The 20,698-nt window shown below is 39.5% G+C and overlaps 1 protein-coding gene across 5 annotated transcripts; it reads right to left on the bottom strand.

Moving 5' to 3' along the window:
• Window positions 1-1,881: 1,881 nt before the first annotated feature.
• On the bottom strand, window positions 1,882-20,047 carry LOC149211351 (disease resistance protein Roq1-like). 5 transcript variants are annotated; one of them, XM_089391472.1, is made up of 6 exons: window positions 19,232-20,047; window positions 18,014-19,103; window positions 17,618-17,929; window positions 17,407-17,512; window positions 2,112-2,256; window positions 1,882-1,999 (listed from the first exon to the last, which is right to left on the bottom strand). In XM_089391472.1, the coding sequence occupies exons 1-5, from the start codon at window positions 19,759-19,761 to the stop codon at window positions 2,192-2,194; spliced, it is 2,103 nt and encodes a 700-aa protein (XP_089247598.1). In that variant the 5' UTR covers window positions 19,762-20,047; the 3' UTR covers window positions 1,882-1,999; window positions 2,112-2,191. The 5 variants fall into 5 exon arrangements, with proteins under 5 accessions (XP_089247598.1, XP_089247597.1, XP_089247595.1 ...); XM_089391471.1 differs by having other exon boundaries at window positions 2,128-2,256; window positions 19,232-20,045; XM_089391469.1 differs by having other exon boundaries at window positions 2,128-4,190; window positions 16,147-17,512; window positions 19,232-20,025.
• Between the last annotated feature and the right edge of the window lie 651 nt (window positions 20,048-20,698).

Here is a 20,698-nt window from a genome sequence, read left to right as displayed (position 1 = left end):
TCAGGTATTGTTGAAAGTAATCAAATCCTTTCTGCAATCTTTAGAAACCTGAAAATCAATTTGTTTAACGCTGTCCATATTGTTAACAATTTTAATATGATGTGATAGTTATCAGATCTTATGTTTTACAAAATACCAAAAGTTTCATGACAAGATTAAGAAAGTGCATCATATATGGCTTCTTTTTATATTTCAACCATTCTTCTCCTAATAAGGAATGAAAACAATTAAGAGAGAGCAAAGCAAGAAGAATCAATGGCAACACTAATTTTGTTGTTCATTCTCAAATTATTTGTGAGAAAGTGAAACTAATGGTGAACAAAAACCATAAGCATTATGGGTAACGCAAATTCTTCCATCATGATCTAAGCGATATAAATATTAACACCACAAGCATGATTAATGATAAAACCGTTTCAATGATAGTTCAAGCCATAGAAAGTTAATTACTATTTCAAAGAGACATCACCAGGTACTTCACTCATGCAATGATTGCATAGCAAACACTATCTTACCAGCTTATTACACATACAAGATTGTATTGCAATCATTAAATAACTAGTAAACCATCTTATTTCAGATGCTTAGAGATCATTCTAACCTCCCTCAAAATTCAGTTTATAGCCAAAAACTTACCTTTAAGAAATATGGCAGATATGACAAACATATACATTATGATTGCAGAACATGATGACGATATTCAGCTAGAGCCCATATGGCGAAGATGTTATGATAGGCAGCATAAACCATCACAAAGCACGATATTCAGCTAGAGCCCATATGGGGAAGATATTATGATAGGCAGCATAAACCATCACAAAGCAGCATAAAGGAAGGCTTAGCAGACCTGAAAGACCCATAAAGAGAGGTCTGAAGATATGAAATGGTACAAAATCTAAATAAACTTGTCAATAAAGGGGAGTGCTCAATACAATGCAAACTATCAATATAAGTTAATGATGTGATACTTTTATACAAATGAGATAATGCAATAATATTTCCCCAGGTAAACACTAAGGGGTGATGTTAGAATTACTTGTACGTAGATACCTCTTTACTTGCAATTGGTAAATGGAAAATCAGGTAATTGACAACACAAGATTGAAAATAGGTTTTACTAATAAGGGAATAATTTTCTTTGTTACCAGTTCAACACGAAATGAACTAAAGATAGCAAAATGTTCAAAAACATCCAAAAATAGCATAGGTTCATGGCTCTGCAATTATTAACCTGCTGAATCTTCACTCTTTCTTCACAAGTACTCGATTAAACTTCCAAACTAACTACAGCTACAAATCAAATTTAGTTAGTAGTATATTCATGGCCACAAGTTTTCAATATAAACGAAGGCTATATTCCAAAGCTGTAAATATACAAAACTGAATGTAACAATTTTGAAGTTCCTGGTAACAGGCATTCTAATTGCAAGGCTATTGCCGCTCAATAGCCACATCACAAGCCATGCTAGAATGAATTAAAGTGACATTTATGCTCTTTGCTGGCAAAACGGGCTGTAATTTTCCCAATTCCTTGCTTATCCATTTAGTGACTTCTTCTGGCACATGAAAGTGCTTACATAAGCTACTCCCGTGACTTTGAAAAGAAAGTGGATGCTAAAGAAGATGATGATGAAGAAGATGTAGGTGACTCCCCTCCATATGTTTTGACAGACTTTGGGAATTCACTTCCTGATGAGAAACATGTGAACTTGTTTCTCTGTTGTGTAGATTTCACTGGAGACCCTGCTGGCGAGCTTTCTTCCGTATCAGAGTAGGTATGCATTGTTAAACGTCCATCCAAATAATCTACAATTGGTGAATCTGGTACGTTCACTTTATATAGATCAGAAGCAGCAAGGCCAGATTCACTAGTCCACTCACTAGCACGTCCTCTGCCATTTGCTGTGCTGATATTCTCAGGTTCTGATGCCCATGAAGCACTTTGGCTACGAGGACTCCAAGGAGCATCCAGTTCATATCTTTGGTCCCTTTCAGCTCTCTGCCATAGAAAAATTGACAATTTGTCAGGCTCTCCTCAGCATGCTTTGAATCTCTAGTCTCAACTGGTTCTTATTAGCAAAACAGATCTCACCCTAGAGTGAAAGATGTACCTTTTCCTGACTATACCTTTTCTGCCTCGTATGGAAATTCCATGGAGTCCACTGGGCAAGCAAGGGCCTTCAACTGCTTACTAAGAACAAGTATGGTTTCCTGGCACTCTGCAAGCTTCCCTGCAGCCGCAGCTATGTCCTTTTCCTGAAATTACAGTTAAGTACAAGTTACTCCACTGCTATAGGACTTTAACAAACATTATTGCAAGTGTCTAGGCAGAACAGACTGACAAGGGAAGGCTGTAAAACCAACACAATTCGTTGAGAGAACTACTCTGGCCATGTGATTGACTGGCTCTATAACTGGGTAAATCTTGCCATTTAACTCTTTTAACTGTCCTGCTCAATAGCATGGTCATGTCATTCCGTTTAAGATAAAAGCAGATCCAAAATACTGTTCAGACTCACAAATGTGGCCTAAATAACTTATTTCCTCTCACACTTCAAGCTTTTCTAAAATACTTCATGAATAGATGATGAATTTATTTGTAGCCCACATATTGGAGTCACATTGTCCAAAAGATACAAACCACCATACAATATAATGAATTACCTGAACAAGTTATTACAAACTTCTACGGAAAAATACAATGAAGAATCCATTCAATACTCACAAGGGTGTATTACGGACTCCACATAGCCACTACCATATCTTCAAGTAGTATTGGTTGTCAGTGGTAATATGGTGACTACCACAATGCAACTACAAAAGCTCTTGCCAGTTTTGAGCGGACAGAATAAATATTGAGATGAAGAACAAAAGCTATTTAAGGACTCCAAATCTTAACACAACATGACTAACATGGTCCTATAGAGTGGAAATAACTATATTAAACACCTATGTGATTAAGACCTTGATTCCTACTCTTTGGGTACTCAGAAGCCTAATCTTTGAATGAACTGATGCATTACAATTGTACTACATGGTTCCATAGTGACAGAGTCTCCTTCAGCTCCTCATTCTCTGATAAATTTTGGGGTATCATGCTCAAGAGGCAACCTTACTATTTCTTTTTGTTATTCAATTCAAGCATAAATGACTGACAATGAAATTCAGTAATTGAAATATGGATAGATCAGAATTCCACTCACTAGAAAAAAGCACTAGTCCTTGACCACTGAATGAACTTCTAAGTATTTAGAATTATTCATTGCTGTGAAAGCTATTAGTGTAAAAATATTGCATTCCAATTTGTGGCAATCTATTACTTTGGAATGAGTACTCGTCAACAAATTGACTACTACACTTAACATATATAAGCTTGTAACTTACATGTCTTACATTTTTCAGAGTCTGCTTGAAAACACACCTGATTTCTTACATCTGATTAGATTTTCAAATGCAAAATGTGAGTTCATCTGAAGCAGATCTGACAAGCATGCCATTCTTGTCAGGTTCATGACCAAAGAGCTCTCTATACTCTGTTCATACAGAATTCTTCTTTGAATCCACAAGACTTTGAGTGTTTCGTCTGCATCTTGTGCATCCAATTATTCCATTTCATTCAAGTTGGCCAGAACAATGCTACTAGAACTTTATCTGCTTTCTAAGCTTGCTTGAATTCTGGGTGTGTGTTTTCTGAATCTTCCTATGTTCATGTCTACCTGTCAGAGGCAGCTTCCATCACCTATTGAAGTTAGGGAAAGTTGATCTTCCTATGCTTGAAAAAATCAGTTGCATAATGCAGAAGAGAAAAGGCATTTGCAATGCAATTCTAGGTGCTGCAGTGATGGTTTCTGCCAGGGCATCATCCTCTAGCACAATTCAAACGGTTTAATTTATAGCAAAGCTCATGTGGATTACATTTTGTGAATGCTCATAGAATAGCTGTCTAAAGGATAGCATGCCCTGTGTTGCCTGCTTCTGTACCCTATACAGTTGCCAGCCATGTAACTGTCATAGATATCGAGGGGAAAAGGAGTATCAACTGTAATATTTGCAGAAAAAAGGCTTCTGGAAAATCCACTTCCGCATATTCTCCAAAACTAGTGACTGTAGATGTTACTGAAGCACAGGTGCTCTGTCCAGCAACCAATCAATTTCTTGCAAATGTATATGTATGTAATCAATTCTAGACTCTGCATAAGTCCAAAATCATGATCCATAAGCATAGATTATATATGAATCAGATCAAATAGCACGGAAAGAAAAAAAGAGCAAAAATCAAAGAATCGACAAAAAAGTGTAAAGAGAGAAGACAAATAGATAAAACAGAACATGAATCCCATTGTCCTTCTCCAAGAATTGGAGAGCCTGGAAATGGAGTTATTAGACATCACCTATCTCAATACACAAGCCAGGAGACTTGCAAAAGAATATAATCCCAAAACCTTTTATTGATACTAAGATTAAGGGGCGGAAATCCAATGACCATGAACATAATTGGCACAAAAGAATGCCAGCTATTTGTGATGCAAAATTTCCTCTAAGATGAGACTCCTTGTGGCTTGCCTAGTTCATTTTGTATATGGGCGCTCCCTCCGAACTAAAGGAAGCCTTTATGGAACAGGATCAACAGATAGAAATTGCAGATATTGGGGTTATCCAGAATATGTTGATCATGTTTTTGAAGGTGCCTTTTGTTGAGGAAATAGGACATGGATAGAAGGCCATTCTATGGGTATGTTGACATGAATACTATATTGGCGGGTTGTCCTTCTCAAAGATCCTTGGTGATACCACAAATCTATATGGAATGTGTGGCAGATAATCAGGACAGTCTTTGGAGAGTTATTAGGCACCTATCTTAATGTGCAAGCCAGTAAACTTGTATGAAAAGATGACCCCTAAACCTTTTATTGAAAGTAAACTTAAATAGAAAATGGTATTCGAATGATGACAAACATGAATGGCACACAACCGGCACAAAAGTTTCCCCTATCTGGTCGTAATGCAAGGTTTCCCTTTAAGGTGTGGTTACTTTCATGGTTCATTCGGTCTATGTCACTCCCAACTAAAGCAACCTGCGTCATAAAACAGGAATTGGAATTGCAGCTTGACCATGCTTTTGTGACACAAAAGTGCGCTAGCTATTTGTGATGAAAGGTTTCATTTAGGATGAGATTCCTTGCCTGGTTCATTATCTATATGGTACTCCTAACTAAAGGAAATCTCCATGAAACTGGACTAGCAGATCAAAATTGCAGCTATGCCTATTTGGAGGTGCAAGTTTGCTAAGGAGGTCAGACTTGGATATAAGACCATTTTATGGGTATTTTTACATTATAACTTTATTGATAGGTTGTCCTTTTCAAGGATCCTTTGTTGGAAATAATACTGAGAGGGGGGTTGAATCAGTATTATCTAGCAATTTACCAAATCTTCCTTATTTGACCTTTTGAAATATTCTTGCATATCAGTACCATAAAACAATGAGCATGAATAAAGAAAATAGACAGTCACACCAAAGAACACAAGATGTAAGGTGGAAACCCAATGCGGGAGAAAAACCACCTGCTGCAATATGTCTCTATCTTCTTTCAAGAAATTCTTTTTACAATGATTTTGTACTGGTGCAGTCCTTTACCAGCACGTAGGCTGCAACCTGCAAAGAGCTACAACTCTTTCTTGTTTTCCAGTTTCTCCTGGAAGGGAGCTACAACCCCCTACTTCTTTTCATGAAGAATCAAATGATCAACAAGTATACAACAGATACAGTCTACTACAGATATCAGATCAGTAATTACATAAACAACCCAGAACACCTTATGAACAGAAATATACAGTCAACAGATCATCTTAAGACAGGGACGCATATTTTCTTTCTGTGGCCTGCGACTGGACGCAGTATACCTTATGCTGTTCTGCGTGCAGACGCACTGTTCCTTTTTGCTTTTCTGCGACCGACGCTCCCAGAAACACTATCGCGCCGCGTCTTTCGCTTCAGAGACGCACCCAATACCACTGTCGCGCCGCGTCCTTTGCCTCAGAGACGCACCTGAGTCTTTACTGTACTGCGTCCCGGCGCACTTTCCCTTCACTGAATCTTCGTCCCTTCAGATATAGAAGATAAGAGGACTTCAGAACCAACCCAAACACTCAGATCCACAGATCTGATCATGCGCCATATAGATCGTAGTCCATTAGAAGATTTGCCCTTATAGATTTGGACTAGATCTCACCAAGAGATGTTCAACCAAGATGATGCCAAATCCAAATGAACTCCTTTGCTTTATATAGGCAAGCTTCTCCCAAAAGCGTGGAACAATACCACGAGCCGACACCATAGAAACACAAAACCGTCGGCTAGATACCACACAAGAAACCTCCACGTGCTTTTCTCTGCCTTGAAATGTGTGCACTGGGCGGACGCACCTCCTGAACGGCTGGCCTGCGTCCCTGAACGCGGGTTCTGTATGGTATACCTGCGGGGACGCACTTGCTGAACATATTTCCTGCGTCCTTCTTGATTTACCACCTGAATGAGTTTGCCATCAAGGACAACACCTGAATCATAATGCCAACAAACTCCCCCTTTGGACCTGATGGCAACCACATAATCTTCAGCTTACATAATCTTCAGCTTCATCATTCTCCCCCTTTGACATCAAGGGCAAAGGGTATGCTCCCCCTATGCTCATGCTTCTCCAGATCTGTAACCAGAAATCCATCATGAAGGAGACAGAGACATATTGCAGCTATTTCCAAGATCTCCTTCTCCATAATGCCAACAATGCATTATGTGCTCCCCCTAAGCCTATACCATCAATAGGAAGATGATCAACAGTGAGATGATGCATCAACAACCCCCAGCTTTTGCCTGAGGTATTCAAAAGTGTCCCTGGGCAATGGTTTGGTGAAAATATCAGCAACTTGTTCCTTAGAAGGAACATACTCCAACTTGACCTTCTGTTCAAGTACTTGTTCCCGGAGAAAATGGTACTTGATTGGTATGTGCTTGGTTTTTGAATGCATAACCGGATTCTTTGAGATGCTGATTGCACTTGTGTTGTCACATAAGATAGGAATAGGAGGTGCACAAGTGATTTGATAATCCTGCAAAGTCTGCATCATCCAAAGAAGTTGGGTGCAACAAGATGCAGCAGCAACATATTCCGCTTCAGCTGTAGACAAGGCAATTGAACTCTATTTCTTGCTAAACCAAGATACCAGTCTGGGACCCATAAAGAATGCACCACCACTTGTGCTTTTCCTGTCATCCACGCTTCCGGCCCAATCTGCATCTGTATAAGCATGAAGAGTGAGATTTGTATCTCTAGGATACCATAGGCCATAATTTTGAGTCCCTTGAAGATATTTGAAGATTCTCTTCACTGCTTGAAGATGAGTCTCCTTTGGATTTGCCTGAAACCTTCCAACTATTCCAACTGCATGCATGATGTCTGGTCGGGTACCTGTCAAATATAGTAGACTTCCAATCATAGATCTGTAGGTTGGTTGATGTACTGCTGCAGATTCGTCATTTGCACTGAGACTACATCCTGTGACCATGGGTGTACATACTGGTTTTGCATCTTCCATGCCATATTTCTTCAAAATCTGCTTGAGATACTTGGTTTGAGATAAAAGGATTCCTCCTTTCTTTTGTTGGATTTGCAAACCAAGGAAGTATGTCAGTTCTCCTAGCAAGGACATCTCAAATTCTTTCTGCATGACCGAGGCAAAGCTTTGACTCATAGCTTCTTCATTACTGCCAAAAATAATGTCATCTACATACACAACAAGTATTAGTAATTTGTCATTTTCAACTTTTATATAAAGATTGCTATCTGCTGAACCTTTTGAAAAACCTTGTTGATGAAGATATTTGTCCAACCGGTAGTACCAAGCCCTTGGAGCTTGTTTGAGACCATAGAGAGCCTTTTTTAATCGGCATACAAGATTTGGATCGTTTCCAAGAATGAAACCATCTGGCTGTTCAATGTACACTTCTTCATCCAAGTCTCCATTCAGAAAGGCTGATTTCACATCCATTTGAAATACTTTGAAGTTCTGACAACTTGAGAAAGCAAGAAACATTCGGATGGCCTCAAGTCTTGCAACAGGAGCAAAAGTTTCTTCAAAGTCTATTCCTTCTTGCTGTGCATACCCTTTACAAACAAGTCTGGCTTTGTTTCTAATTACTTCTCCATTTTCATTCAATTTATTTTTGAAAACCCATTTTGTTCCGATAACATTCTTATCCTTTGGTCTAGGAACCAGCTCCCAAGTGTTGTTCTTTTCGATTTGCTCAAGTTCTTCATCCATTGCTTTCACCCAACATTCATCTTTGCATGCCTCTTTCACATTTTGTGGTTCAGTAGAGGAGAGTAATGCCAAATAACTTGAAGCTTCTGCAACTGTTCTTCTAGTTTGTATACCTGCTTCTTTTTGTCCCATGATCTGAGATTCTGGATGGTTCTTTTGAACATATCTGGATGGAGTCTTTTCTTCTATTCTTGTTCTTTCTTCTGCTTCTTCGTGAGGTCCTTCTTGAGATTGTTCTTGCGGTTCTTCTTCTTCATCATTCTGTCTTTGAGGGTAGCTTTCATCTTCTTCAATGTCTTCACGATGTATTTGCCTAGGAATGTATCCCTTCTCATCAACCACTACATCAATGCTGTCAACAATTCTGCCAAGTCTTTTATTGAAGCATTTGTATGCTTTGCTATGTGGAGAGTAGCCAAGAAGAATTCCTTCATCTGCTCTAGGATCAAGTTTGCCAAGCTGCTCCTCAGTATTCTTGATATAGCATTTGCTCCCAAAGATTTTGAAGTGCTTTACCGAAGGAGTTTTACCACTCCAGAGCTCATGAGGAGTTTGAGTGCTGTTCACTCGGACATTTGTCTTGTTGAGAATAATAACTGCCGCATGTGCAGCTTCACCCCAGAAGGTTGCAGGAGTTCCTGATTCATCAAGCATAGCACGAGCCATTTGCTGGATTGTTCTGTTCATTCTTTCCACTACTCCATTTTGCTGAGGAGTTCTAGCTGTAGAAAATTCTCTCCTTATCCCATGTTCATCACAGAAATCGAAAAATTCATTTGAAGTAAATTCTCCACCTCTGTCGGATCTGAGGCACTTAATCTTGTGACCTGATTCATTTTCAACCAAAGCTTTGAAGGATTTGAATTTTTCGAAAGCTTCATCTTTGTGCTTCATAAGTCCTAACCAAACAAACCTGGAGAAATCGTCAATAAATAATATCAAGTATTCCTCTCCTCTAGGTGTTCTTTTTCTGAATGGTCCACATACATCTGTATGTACTAGCTCAAGAGGCATGCTGGCTGATCCTTCTTTCTCTGGAAAGTTAGTTCTGGTCTGTTTTCCAAACTGACATGATCTGCATATGGTGTTGTCAGGAATTTTGATATCTGGAAGATCGCGAACTGCCTGATATTTGCAAGCTTTCCTTATTTGTGAGAAGCTTAGATGTCCCAACCTTCGATGCCATAACCAGTGCTCTTCATCCTTGCTTAGATAGCATTGTTGTTGTCCTTCATCAAATATGTATAGATTATTTGGAGTTCTTTTTCCTTTGAGAACTGTTTTACCTGTATCAAGATCACGAACAAGACATCCATTTGATCTGAATATAACCTCGGTTCTTTGATCACACATCTGGCTTACACTTAGAAGATTATGCTTTAGTCCATCAACAAACAAAACATTTCCAGCCTTAACATCTTCTTTTAAAGGAGCAATACCTTTTCCTTTTATAGTTGCAGGAGTATCATTTCCAAAAGAGACTTTCTTTCCCTTTTCTAAATTAGAATAAGATTCAAGTTTTTCTTTATCACCTGTCATATGCTTTGAACATCCACTGTCAATGTACCATAGATTTTCTTGTCCTTCTGCATAGAATGCTATCCCACATCTTTCTGTTTGAGATTCCTTTATTTTCCATGTTTTGGTGCCTGAGGTTTGTTCCCTTTTTTGTTCTTGTACCTTTCTTTCCAAAAACCTGCTTCTGCATTCAAAATCTTCATGTCCAAAATTATTGCAAATAGAGCATTCAACTTCATTTTCAAGAGCTGAAAAATTGTTATAGGTTCTTTTTGTAATCCCTGTCATACTTCTTTGCTTTTGAGCTTCCCTAGTCATGATTGTTTTATACGCAACACATTGAGCTGCTTTGTGACCAAAGTTATGGCAAGAAAAGCATTGTCCATTGAAGAAGTTTCTGCGATTATTGAATCTACCAGCCAACTGATTGTAATTTCTATTTTCATCTATTCTTGAACCAAATTGGGAAGATTTTACCTGTGGCTGGTTGTGGCTTTTGTTCACCCTTAAGCTGGATTGCCCCTGATAGTTTCTGTTTGACGTTTGTCCCTGCTTTACCTGATGATCTTCCTTGTGCTCTTGCTCATTTCTTCTTGCTGCATCAAGATAACTTTTTGAAGTGGATGCTTGAGAAGTTTCTCCATTATAGCCCAGACCTGTCTTATTTAGTGGAGACCGCTGCACACTGATAATCTCATTCAACGTTTCAGATCCTTTGACAAACTTGAGATTAATAGTTTTTGTTTTCTCAATTTCTTTTCTAAGACCAACAATTTCACCTTCTAATTTTTCAAGATGTTTTTCCTTTTCATCAATCTGAAATTGTAGAGTATCAATAATCATGTAACACATATTTCATTAAAATTGGAATTTGTTTATTACAAGGACATCACTAGCCTTTGAGTTTTTTGGTTATTTTGAAATTCTAGATCCACCATTTAATTCCAAATTTAATGAAATATGTGTTATGTTCTTTTCTTCTATACATCTCTTGAGTCTAGTAATTTCATCATAAAGGTTATCCACATCTACAGCATCCTCATAATCATCATCTTCAAATGCCATTAACAATCTATATTTGTTACCTTGTTCATCTTCATCACTGTTTGATAAGCCATCACTATCTTCATGGGTGTAGTAACTTTTCTTATTTGCACTCTGTTTCTTGTTCCATCTAACTGGTTCCTTTCCTTTATCCTTATAAGAGCATTTTGCAGCATAATGACCTACTCTTCCACAAGCAAAACATTTGAAAGGTAGCTTACCTCTGAACCTTCCAGAACCCCTTTGAAGATTTCTGACAAAATTTGATTCTTCTTCCTCTTCTTCTGGAACATGACTTGCTTCATAGTGATCTTCTTTGCCTGATGCTTTAAAAGCAGCTTCCCTTCTGTCTGATGGACCTCCCTTTCTCATTTCATAAGCAGTTAGAATTCCATGCAGCTGAGACATAGTGAGAACACGGAGATTTTCCTTTTCTTCTACTGCAGATACTTTAGATTCAAACTTGGGGGATAAAGATCTTAGAATCTTTTGAACTACTATAGTCTCTTTTATTTCTTCACCCAAATTTTTCATACAATTAACAATCTCATCTACCCGAAGAAAATAATTAGCCACACTTTCATCATTATACATCTTGAGAGTCTCATATTGAATCCTGAGAGTTTGAAGTTTAGCTTCTTTTACCTGTTCATCTCCTTCATAGCTAGTGATCATTTTGTCCCATATCTCTTTTGCTGATTTGAAGTGCATGACCTTCATGAACTCTGTTTGAGATATACTTCCTAATAGAGTACTGACTGCTTTTGCATTTGTTTCATACTGCTTTTTCTCAGCTGGATCTGTAGGAGTAGCTGAAGGAAAGGCATAGCCTGATTCTACAATGTTCCAAACTTCTGTACCAAGAGATTGAAGATATGCAGTAACTCTTACCTTCCAATAATTGAAGTTTGTCCCATCGAAGACGGGTGGCCTGATTGATGCTTCTCTCTCGTAGTTGCTCATGATGAACGATCTACCTTCAAGCGATCAAGCTTTTCTGAAGGACCTGCTCTGATACCAATTGTTGGAAATAATACTGAGAGGGGGGCTGAATCAGTATTATCTAGCAATTTACCAAATCTTCCTTATTTGACCTTTTGAAATATTCTTGCATATCAGTACCATAAAACAATGAGCATGAATAAAGAAAATAGACAGTCACACCAAAGAACACAAGATGTAAGGTGGAAACCCAATGCGGGAGAAAAACCACCTGCTGCAATATGTCTCTATCTTCTTTCAAGAAATTCTTTTTACAATGATTTTGTACTGGTGCAGTCCTTTACCAGCACGCAGGCTGCAACCTGCAAAGAGCTACAACTCTTTCTTGTTTTCCAGTTTCTCCTGGAAGGGAGCTACAACCCCCTACTTCTTTTCATGAAGAATCAAATGATCAACAAGTATACAACAGATACAGTCTACTACAGATATCAGATCAGTAATTACATAAACAACCCAGAACACCTTATGAACAGAAATATACAGTCAACAGATCATCTTAAGACAGGGACGCATATTTTCTTTCTGTGGCCTGCGACTGGACGCAGTATACCTTATGTTGTTCTGCGTGCAGACGCACTGTTCCTTTTTGCTTTTCTGCGACCGACGCTCCCAGAAACACTATCGCGCCGCGTCTTTCGCTTCAGAGACGCACCCAATACCACTGTCGCGCCGCGTCCTTTGCCTCAGAGACGCACCTGAGTCTTTACTGTACTGCGTCCCGGCGCACTTTCCCTTCACTGAATCTGCGTCCCTTCAGATATAGAAGATAAGAGGACTTCAGAACCAACCCAAACACTCAGATCCACAGATCTGATCATGCGCCATATAGATCGTAGTCCATTAGAAGATTTGCCCTTATAGATTTGGACTAGATCTCACCAAGAGATGTTCAACCAAGATGATGCCAAATCCAAATGAACTCCTTTGCTTTATATAGGCAAGCTTCTCCCAAAAGCGTGGAACAATACCACGAGCCGACACCATAGAAACACAAAACCGTCGGCTAGATACCACACAAGAAACCCCCACGTGCTTTTCTCTGCCTTGAAATGTGTGCACTGGGCGGACGCACCTCCTGAACGGCTGGCCTGCGTCCCTGAACGCGGGTTCTGTATGGTATACCTGCGGGGATGCACTTGCTGAACATATTTCCTGCGTCCTTCTTGATTTACCACCTGAATGAGTTTGCCATCAAGGACAACACCTGAATCATAATGCCAACATCCTTGGTACTGCTATAAATCTATCTGGAATGTATGGCAGGTAATCAGGGTAATTTTCAGTAGCGTAAGAGATGATCTGTGCCACAGTGGAGGAGAGCCCCATGCTCAGTTCTAACATATTGTTTCATTGGCTGTAGGACCAATATTCTACTCACTCCAACTCCCCCACTTTGTGTGCAACTCTATGAGTGCTTAAAGAACTTCTCACCTCCTCTGTACCAAAATGTTTCGAAAATGTTTGAAGATCTGTCTAGACAGGGTACCTATAATTGGTGGATTTTCAATTTCCAATTATATAGCCATTCAATTTTCATATCATCTGATTGCTTTAAGAAATTTGGTGTAAAGCTAATGTACAATCTAGATCTGGTGCACTTGCCCTGGCATACGTCGATAGTGTGGAAACCTGGGGATGTTAATTCGATGTAATGATGGTTTTTGCATCCCTTTTAGTAATCTTCCTATCAGGCTTTTAAAGATAATGAAAAAAATTGCCACAATTCTGAGGATTGCGCAGGAATTTAAAAAATACACAACACCAAAATCCTGAAAATTGCTACTGAATGGCTTTTGTTTCTAGAGTTTGTTGACTGAAGTACAATACTTTACAAATGGGCCTGGAAGCAAACTATTATTATAAATTTGAATGGTTAAAATACTACACCTACACAAAGAGAAATACAGGAAAATTGGTTAATTCAACTAAAAGCATTGCAGTTATAACAATTGGATCAAGCTCCACTATGCTTACTCTTCTTTCTGGGCTCCCAGCTTGCCCTTCGGAGTCCCTCTCTTTGCATAGAAACGGATCAAACCTTTCCAAAGCTTGTAAACCCAGATGGTGCTCCCGAAAAGAGCCAGAATAACAGTAACCATCCATGAACTAGCCATCCAGTAAGGAATAATGGCATCTGCCTTACCAGCTAAGTAGAAGGACGTCAACTTCCATGCCAACCAAGGCCCAACAATGCACCTCCCCACGGTAAAATACACAGTGAAAAATGGAGAAACAGAACTATAGATCATGTTGGCCAAGGCAGACTCCATTTTAGCCATACGAGAAATAGTCCACGCATTCTGTAATGGAGTCGTCGATTCCCCTGCAGCTATCAGAGAGATGGCCGAGAGCCCTCCATGGCCTGCATAGTACCTGCAAGTTACTAGGTAGAAGGAAGTTGCAATATGGTGAAATATAAAGAGGTGATCAGATGGGTTGGCAAGCAAATAGTGGAGCAAGTCCACAACGAAATATGCAGTGCTAAACTCCATGATTTTGTTCTCTAAATCTGTGTTGGGTGCATCAAGCTTCCATGGGTTACTGCGCATGTCGTGAGCAGAGAGAATGCAAACGATGGTTGCATGAACGAATGAGATGCCACAGCTCGCAGCCTCGAACCTGTTTTTTCCCTTCCAGTTTTGAGGATTATGAAGTACCCAAATGCATATAGGGCTGCAAATAGACCCAGAGAGGGCAGTAACACAGTGAAACCCATGTCTGTGGCTCTGTGAAATCCTGCCATATCTTGGGTTAATTACCAATTGGGTTCTTATTGCAAAGCTCCAATATACTGCAGCATAAATGGATATGCAAAACCTGGAGGTTTCAAGATATTTCAAGCTCCGGGATTGGCATTTTAAAACGCTTTTCTCTCTCATCAACTTTCAAGAGGCATACAAGTGTGTGGCTTGGTGAGTTGGAAAGACACCGGTAGCTGTAACATTTAAGATCATTCGCCGGTGTAGTTTTCTTTGCAAGGTCTCACAGGGCATCAGCGTACGCTCCAGCTTTGACATTATGACGGACCACAGAGGGTTAACTTTGTAAAATACTGGAAGAATGGCTTTCCCCGACTCTGCCATGAGGACAAGTTCATCCAAGCACCACCAAGATTCGGCATACCTTGGTGAAAAGATTGCAATGTGAACAGACGCACCACCGATAGCCTCTATTATCTGGCGAGAAATGTTTTGTGCCTTCTGCATCTCTTCCTTGTCGAAAAAGACTCTCCTTAATCCATTGGAAGTAAGGCGTCGGTACAGATATCTGGCGGCCATTTTACCATCGGGACCGCGATGATTAATAAAGAGATCCCAAGGAGTATAAGAAGTCGAGGCAGAAGAGGAAGCAGCAGAACCTTGAGCGGATATAGTTAGATTTGCCATTGATACTGAAATCTGGGAGTCCGGTTTTGCTTGTTCTGGTGACCTGGTGAGCTGCAGGGGAGTGCCGGGTCGAATGCAGCCCGCAGTTAATTTCCAAATTCGAATTGAGGTGTGAATGGCGGCAAGACAGCGAAGAACTCCCGTCAGACGTCATTAAATGCGGAGGGTGGCGGAGCTGGGCGGAGCTCGCGGAGGGTGGCGGAGCTGGGCGGAGGAATTGCCGGCAGCCGGAGCCGGAGGTTTTTCAGGGCGGCGACGGAAACAGAGCAATTTCTCCGCCTGGGTAGACTACTCATTTCCGGGGTGAAAAATGTTTGCACAAATAATGAATAATGTTTTAGGTGAAATGAAGAACGAAGGGAATTTTCGTTGAAATCACGAATGCAAGGCAAAAAAAGTTTGCACAATGGTGAATAATGTTTTCCGTGAATAGATACCAAACTCCTCCCATATTCTCAATTTGTATGTAGCATTGTTTCATGCACGGGTTATCTCTTTCTATACATCTCTCTTTCATTTTTAGTTTATGTTTTCATATAAATTATATGTATGGTGTTTTTCTTTCAGAAATTAATTGTAACTTTATAAAACTTGTTAATAATGTCGGATAAGTTCAGAAAAATTCCTCTCGATAGTGAAATTCCAAACTAAACATTAAATCCTTTACCAATTAGCAAGTATTTTCAACTATATAATTTACAAACTTATTTCCAAGTATTTTCAACTATTTTATTTAATTAAAAAAGATCATTTAAAAAAAAATATTTAATCGCTTATTTGTTATAAAACTATACACAACAACGCAAACAAACCTTAAACCCTGCAATTAATGCAAGCCCAATGAGGCGTTTAAAATAGCCAAAAAGTAGCGGCCAACCTGTTTTGATTGCCATGGAGGGAAAGGACAGTCGTCATTAAATTGAGCTTTCTTGCAAAACCGCCTAGTCTGACTTTCATATATCGAATTCTTTCAATCGTTGTCTCAGGTGCTCCACTACTCCCTCGCCCCATTGCAGTCTGGGACATCCAGAAGCACCTAGCTTCTCCAAAGATGTACACTGTTCAATACCACATAACTCTTCTATCCCAGAGCACTTATTTACATACAATAGTTGAAGCTTTGTGAGTTTGGCCAACCCTAGTATGTTCTTTAGCTTCACACAACCAGATAGCTTCAACTCCTCCAAAGATACCAATGTTTCAATACTCGGCAACTCCTCCACTTCGTTACAAGATTGAATGCTCAGCGTTTCAAGATTTGCAAGACTACAAAGACCTTTTACTGTCCTCAAATTATTGCATAAATACAAGTCCAATTCTATAATTGTATATGGCAATGTTCCAACTTTCACCAAGCCATTACACCTGGTGATTTGGAGACGCTGAAGGTTGGGGCAAATACCTTCATCAAATGATACCTCTGATATTTTGATGTTGTACAGTTTGAGATACTGGAGCCGAACCATGAAAGAGTCCAGATTACTCGAGGTTCTTGGGCCTCTCAATTCTATTACTGTTTCTCTTTCCACTTTAAAGTTTGTAAATGGCACTTCACATACCGGACAATCCTCTACTGTCATCTCAGTCAACTGATTCAACGATCCAATGGAATCTGGCAAACATTTCAATGACCTGCAATCCCAAATTTTCAATTCCTTCAAGCTCTTCAGCTCTCCGAGCGAAGGCGGCAACGTTTCCAGTAAAGGGCTTCCTAATCTCAGAATTTCCAAATGGATTAGGTCTCCAACTGCACTTGGTAATTCTTTTAAATTTGTGCCCTCCAAATATAATCCTTCTAGGAACTGTTGACGCGCTATTTGAGGAGGCAATACTTCAATTTTCTCAGTCGAGCAAAGATTCACGTTTTCAAGCGTGCTAATATTTCCTAGTGTTTTACTGGAGATGGTCAGATTAGAGCAAGCATACAGATTGAGACTTTTAAGCCTTATTAAATTCTGGAACGAATTTGGCAGCCTCCCCAACTCGCTAGAGCCAGACAGATCGATCTGTTGAAGATTTGTTAAATTACCAAATGAATCCGGCAGAGACTTCAATTTTGACCATCCTCTTAAGACCAAGGCCTTCAATGACCTTAGATTGCAAAATTCTTCAGGCAATGTTTCGACATTATTTTCACCTTTTAAATGCAGGTAAATCCGTTCAATATATTTCAACTTCCCTATGTGTTTCGGAAACTCTGAAATAAGAGCTCCAATCTTCAACTCCCGCAACTGCAATGGTACCTGCAAAATATTCACTTGATTTAACAATAAATAAATATGTTTAAGTCATTTCGGAAGCTATGATGCAACGCACAACTTCAATCAACCAATTTCTATATATTTTACCTGTGATTCGCTTTCCCACACTGTTTCTAACTTATTCCCCTGCACTTCTAAAACCCTTAAATTCTTCAATGGAATCCACGAAGGCAGGGAAGAGGAGCAGCACTTATCCCAGCGGAGCCATATGAGATTTGGGAAATGCACCCTTCTCAAAAAGAGTTCCAAGTGACCATCTTCAATATCAAGAATTTGCAACTTTGTCATATCAAGTCGTTGCAACTTCCTCCTTTTCTTGCAGGAAAAAGATGTCAGTTCAGCGTCACTATGATTATCTTTACTGGCAAGGATCTTGATTCCTCTCACTTCGGCAATTACCTGTTCATTAAATAATCAATAATTAAAAATCGTAAACATATTTTTATTGAATAATCTGTAAAGATTGAATGGATGACAACTTACAGATGGTTGTTGCAACAAATCATCAATGTCTTCTATCCCGAGGCTAACAAAACGAGGCAATCCTGCAGCTTCGACGATTTCTCTTCCCAAATCTCGAATGTGATCATGCATTCTTATGAAATTTATATTCTCTAATTCCACAAGGCATTTATTTTGTAAGCTTTGAAACCCCAATGAACCTTTCCAGCCTGCTCCATCCCAAATTCTTATAGCCATATCCCTGCTTTTTCCTATGAAAAAACAGGCAATGTCCAGAAATATCTGTTGTTCGTGTCTGTCAAGTGAGTCGTAACTAATTTTAAGGCTTTTCTGTATGTCCTTGGGAAGTATCAGTTGAAGTTTATCCAATTGGTCTTCCGAGTAGGATTTGTCTTTATTTCCATAAAGAAGTCCCCCAAACACTTTTAGAGATAAAGGAAGTCCATTGCAAGCCTTTATAAAACTATCTACCAGATATTCAAAACCTGATAGCGGAAGGGGCTGGCTGAATGCATGCGAGCAGAAGAGCTCTGTCGAGTGTTGGGTACTAAGACCACTCAACTTATAAATATTTGTCTCTTGTACTCCTGACCTTCTGAGAACGTCCTTGTCCCTGGATGTAATCAAAATTAAGCTACCAGGGCGGAGGACATGTACAGTCAACAGTGCATCCACCTGATCCACATGATCTACATCATCTAAAACTATTAAGACTTGAGAAGATGACAGATTCTTCTGAAGCATCTCTATACCTTGATGACTATTGTCTATATGTAGATCCAAATGAATCAAGCCCTTGAGAAGTTGTCGCTGCAGAGAAGGTATGGAAGTTTTGGCATTTTCTCTTACATCAGATAAAAAACAGGTTTTACTGAAAATTGAACTCTTTCTATTGAAGATTTCTTTAGCCAATGTTGTCTTCCCCACTCCACCCAAGCCCGTGATACCCACTACCTGAACTTTTCCCATTTGTTGTTCCAGCAATACTGTGTTTTCAAAATCATTTACTTTCTCATCCAACCCAGTTGGATATTTTGCTACATTTAAGTGTGTTCTTTTAACCCTTTTCAAAACATTTTCAACTACTTTATCCAGCAGCTCCCCCTCGTCACTGATTACACAAAAAAAATAAAAAATATTTTGATAAATAAACTAGAGTCCGATCTACATATAAATATTAGATATCGGTTCCACCATAAACATAAAGATAAAGAGGAGAGATGCAGTTCATGTACTCACCCGTTAAACGCCTTGAGACTTAACCCACTTATGTCTGCAACATGAAAGAGAGCATCTCGCCAATTTTCAATAGTGGCAGAATCATATCGGGGTTTCTGTGTCTGAGTTTGAGAGTCATAAGTTGTTTTCTTTTCAAGGTCGTGTAGGGCTTGACCGTACACTCCAGTTTTTACCCGTGTCCACCTTAGCTCAGTCGGCTCGACCCCATAAAAAACTGGAATAATCGGAGCCCCCGTCTTCAACATTAAGAGCAGTTCATCCAAGCACCATTTTGATTCTGCATACCTAGGTGAAAAAATGGCCACATGCACCGACGCGTTTCGAATAGCGCCTTCTATTTGAGAAATGAAGTAGTCTCCAGGTTGCAATTCTGGCTGATCCAGAAAAGCTCTCAGGCCATGTGACAGAAGGCGACGATACAGATGGCTGGCGAATGTCTTTTTTACATCCGGTCCACGGTGATTAATGAAGACATCACTGTAGTAGTAATTGTCGGTGGGGGTAGCAGCCGTGGAGGTGGAAGCAGCCATTGGGGGATCGAAATAGAAATGGGGTTGATGGGAAGAAATAATCGAAACTCTGAACAAAAATTGTAGATTATATCAGTTAGCAGTTTGAGAAAAGCCTAGAAATCCCAATGAAAAGCTGAAATCTAACTCTTTCATTCAAAACTTCTACGGGGATTTATACAGGACCGACCAAACCCATTTTCACTTTAATCGTAGAAATGACGGGTTTTCACTTTGAATTAATCGTAGAAACTCTCCATGGCCTTCTCCGTACGTATGTCAGTTCGAAAGTGATGCAACTGTGAGCTCATCACGCGGACTGTTCGTATGTGTGTGGTGTCCAAAGTGATTGAACTGTATTCTCATCGTGCATTTACTGTGGAAGTTTGAACTGCACCCTGGGTTCGTTTATAATCAAGGAATGAATGAGTAATTTAATGGAGTGATATAGAATAAATCTGTAATTCGGTTTATTGGTTCGATTATTATAATCAAGGAATGAATGAGTAATTTAATGGAGTGATATAGAATAAATCTGTAATTCGGTTTATTGGTTCTTTTTATAATCGAAAAGTATATCTAACAACAATGCGTAAGTAATACATACATCAATCCTTTGTAATTTAGTAACAACGATGGGTATGTAATACTTACATCAATCATGTGTAATTTAGTAACAAGGATGACCCGGATGCAGGTGCTGTTAATTGCATTGCATGCGATAGAGGCAGCTGTCCACCCATTTAGATGGATCCACCAGTTCGCGGTAATTGATATCAAGGCATTTATGGTTCATTCGGCTCGAGGTCTGCAGGTAAGGGATTTAATCATGGCGCGCCTTAATCACGGCTCATTCGATCCGAGTTCTTCAGGTATTGGTAATCTGGTTTTCCTCTGTTTGTTATGCCTTCAGCACCCCTGCGCAGCTCAGGGTGTATGGAAGCCCCTCTGGCTTCTT

This window comes from Pinus tabuliformis, chromosome 1_1 (assembly GCF_031772625.1).
Source record: "Pinus tabuliformis cultivar Carrire ecotype Pingquan chromosome 1_1, CPIR1, whole genome shotgun sequence".
Classification (NCBI taxonomy): domain Eukaryota; kingdom Viridiplantae; phylum Streptophyta; class Pinopsida; order Pinales; family Pinaceae; genus Pinus; species Pinus tabuliformis.
The sequence above is the reverse complement of the archived record's forward strand: the minus strand, read 5'-3'. Positions and strand labels throughout refer to the sequence as shown.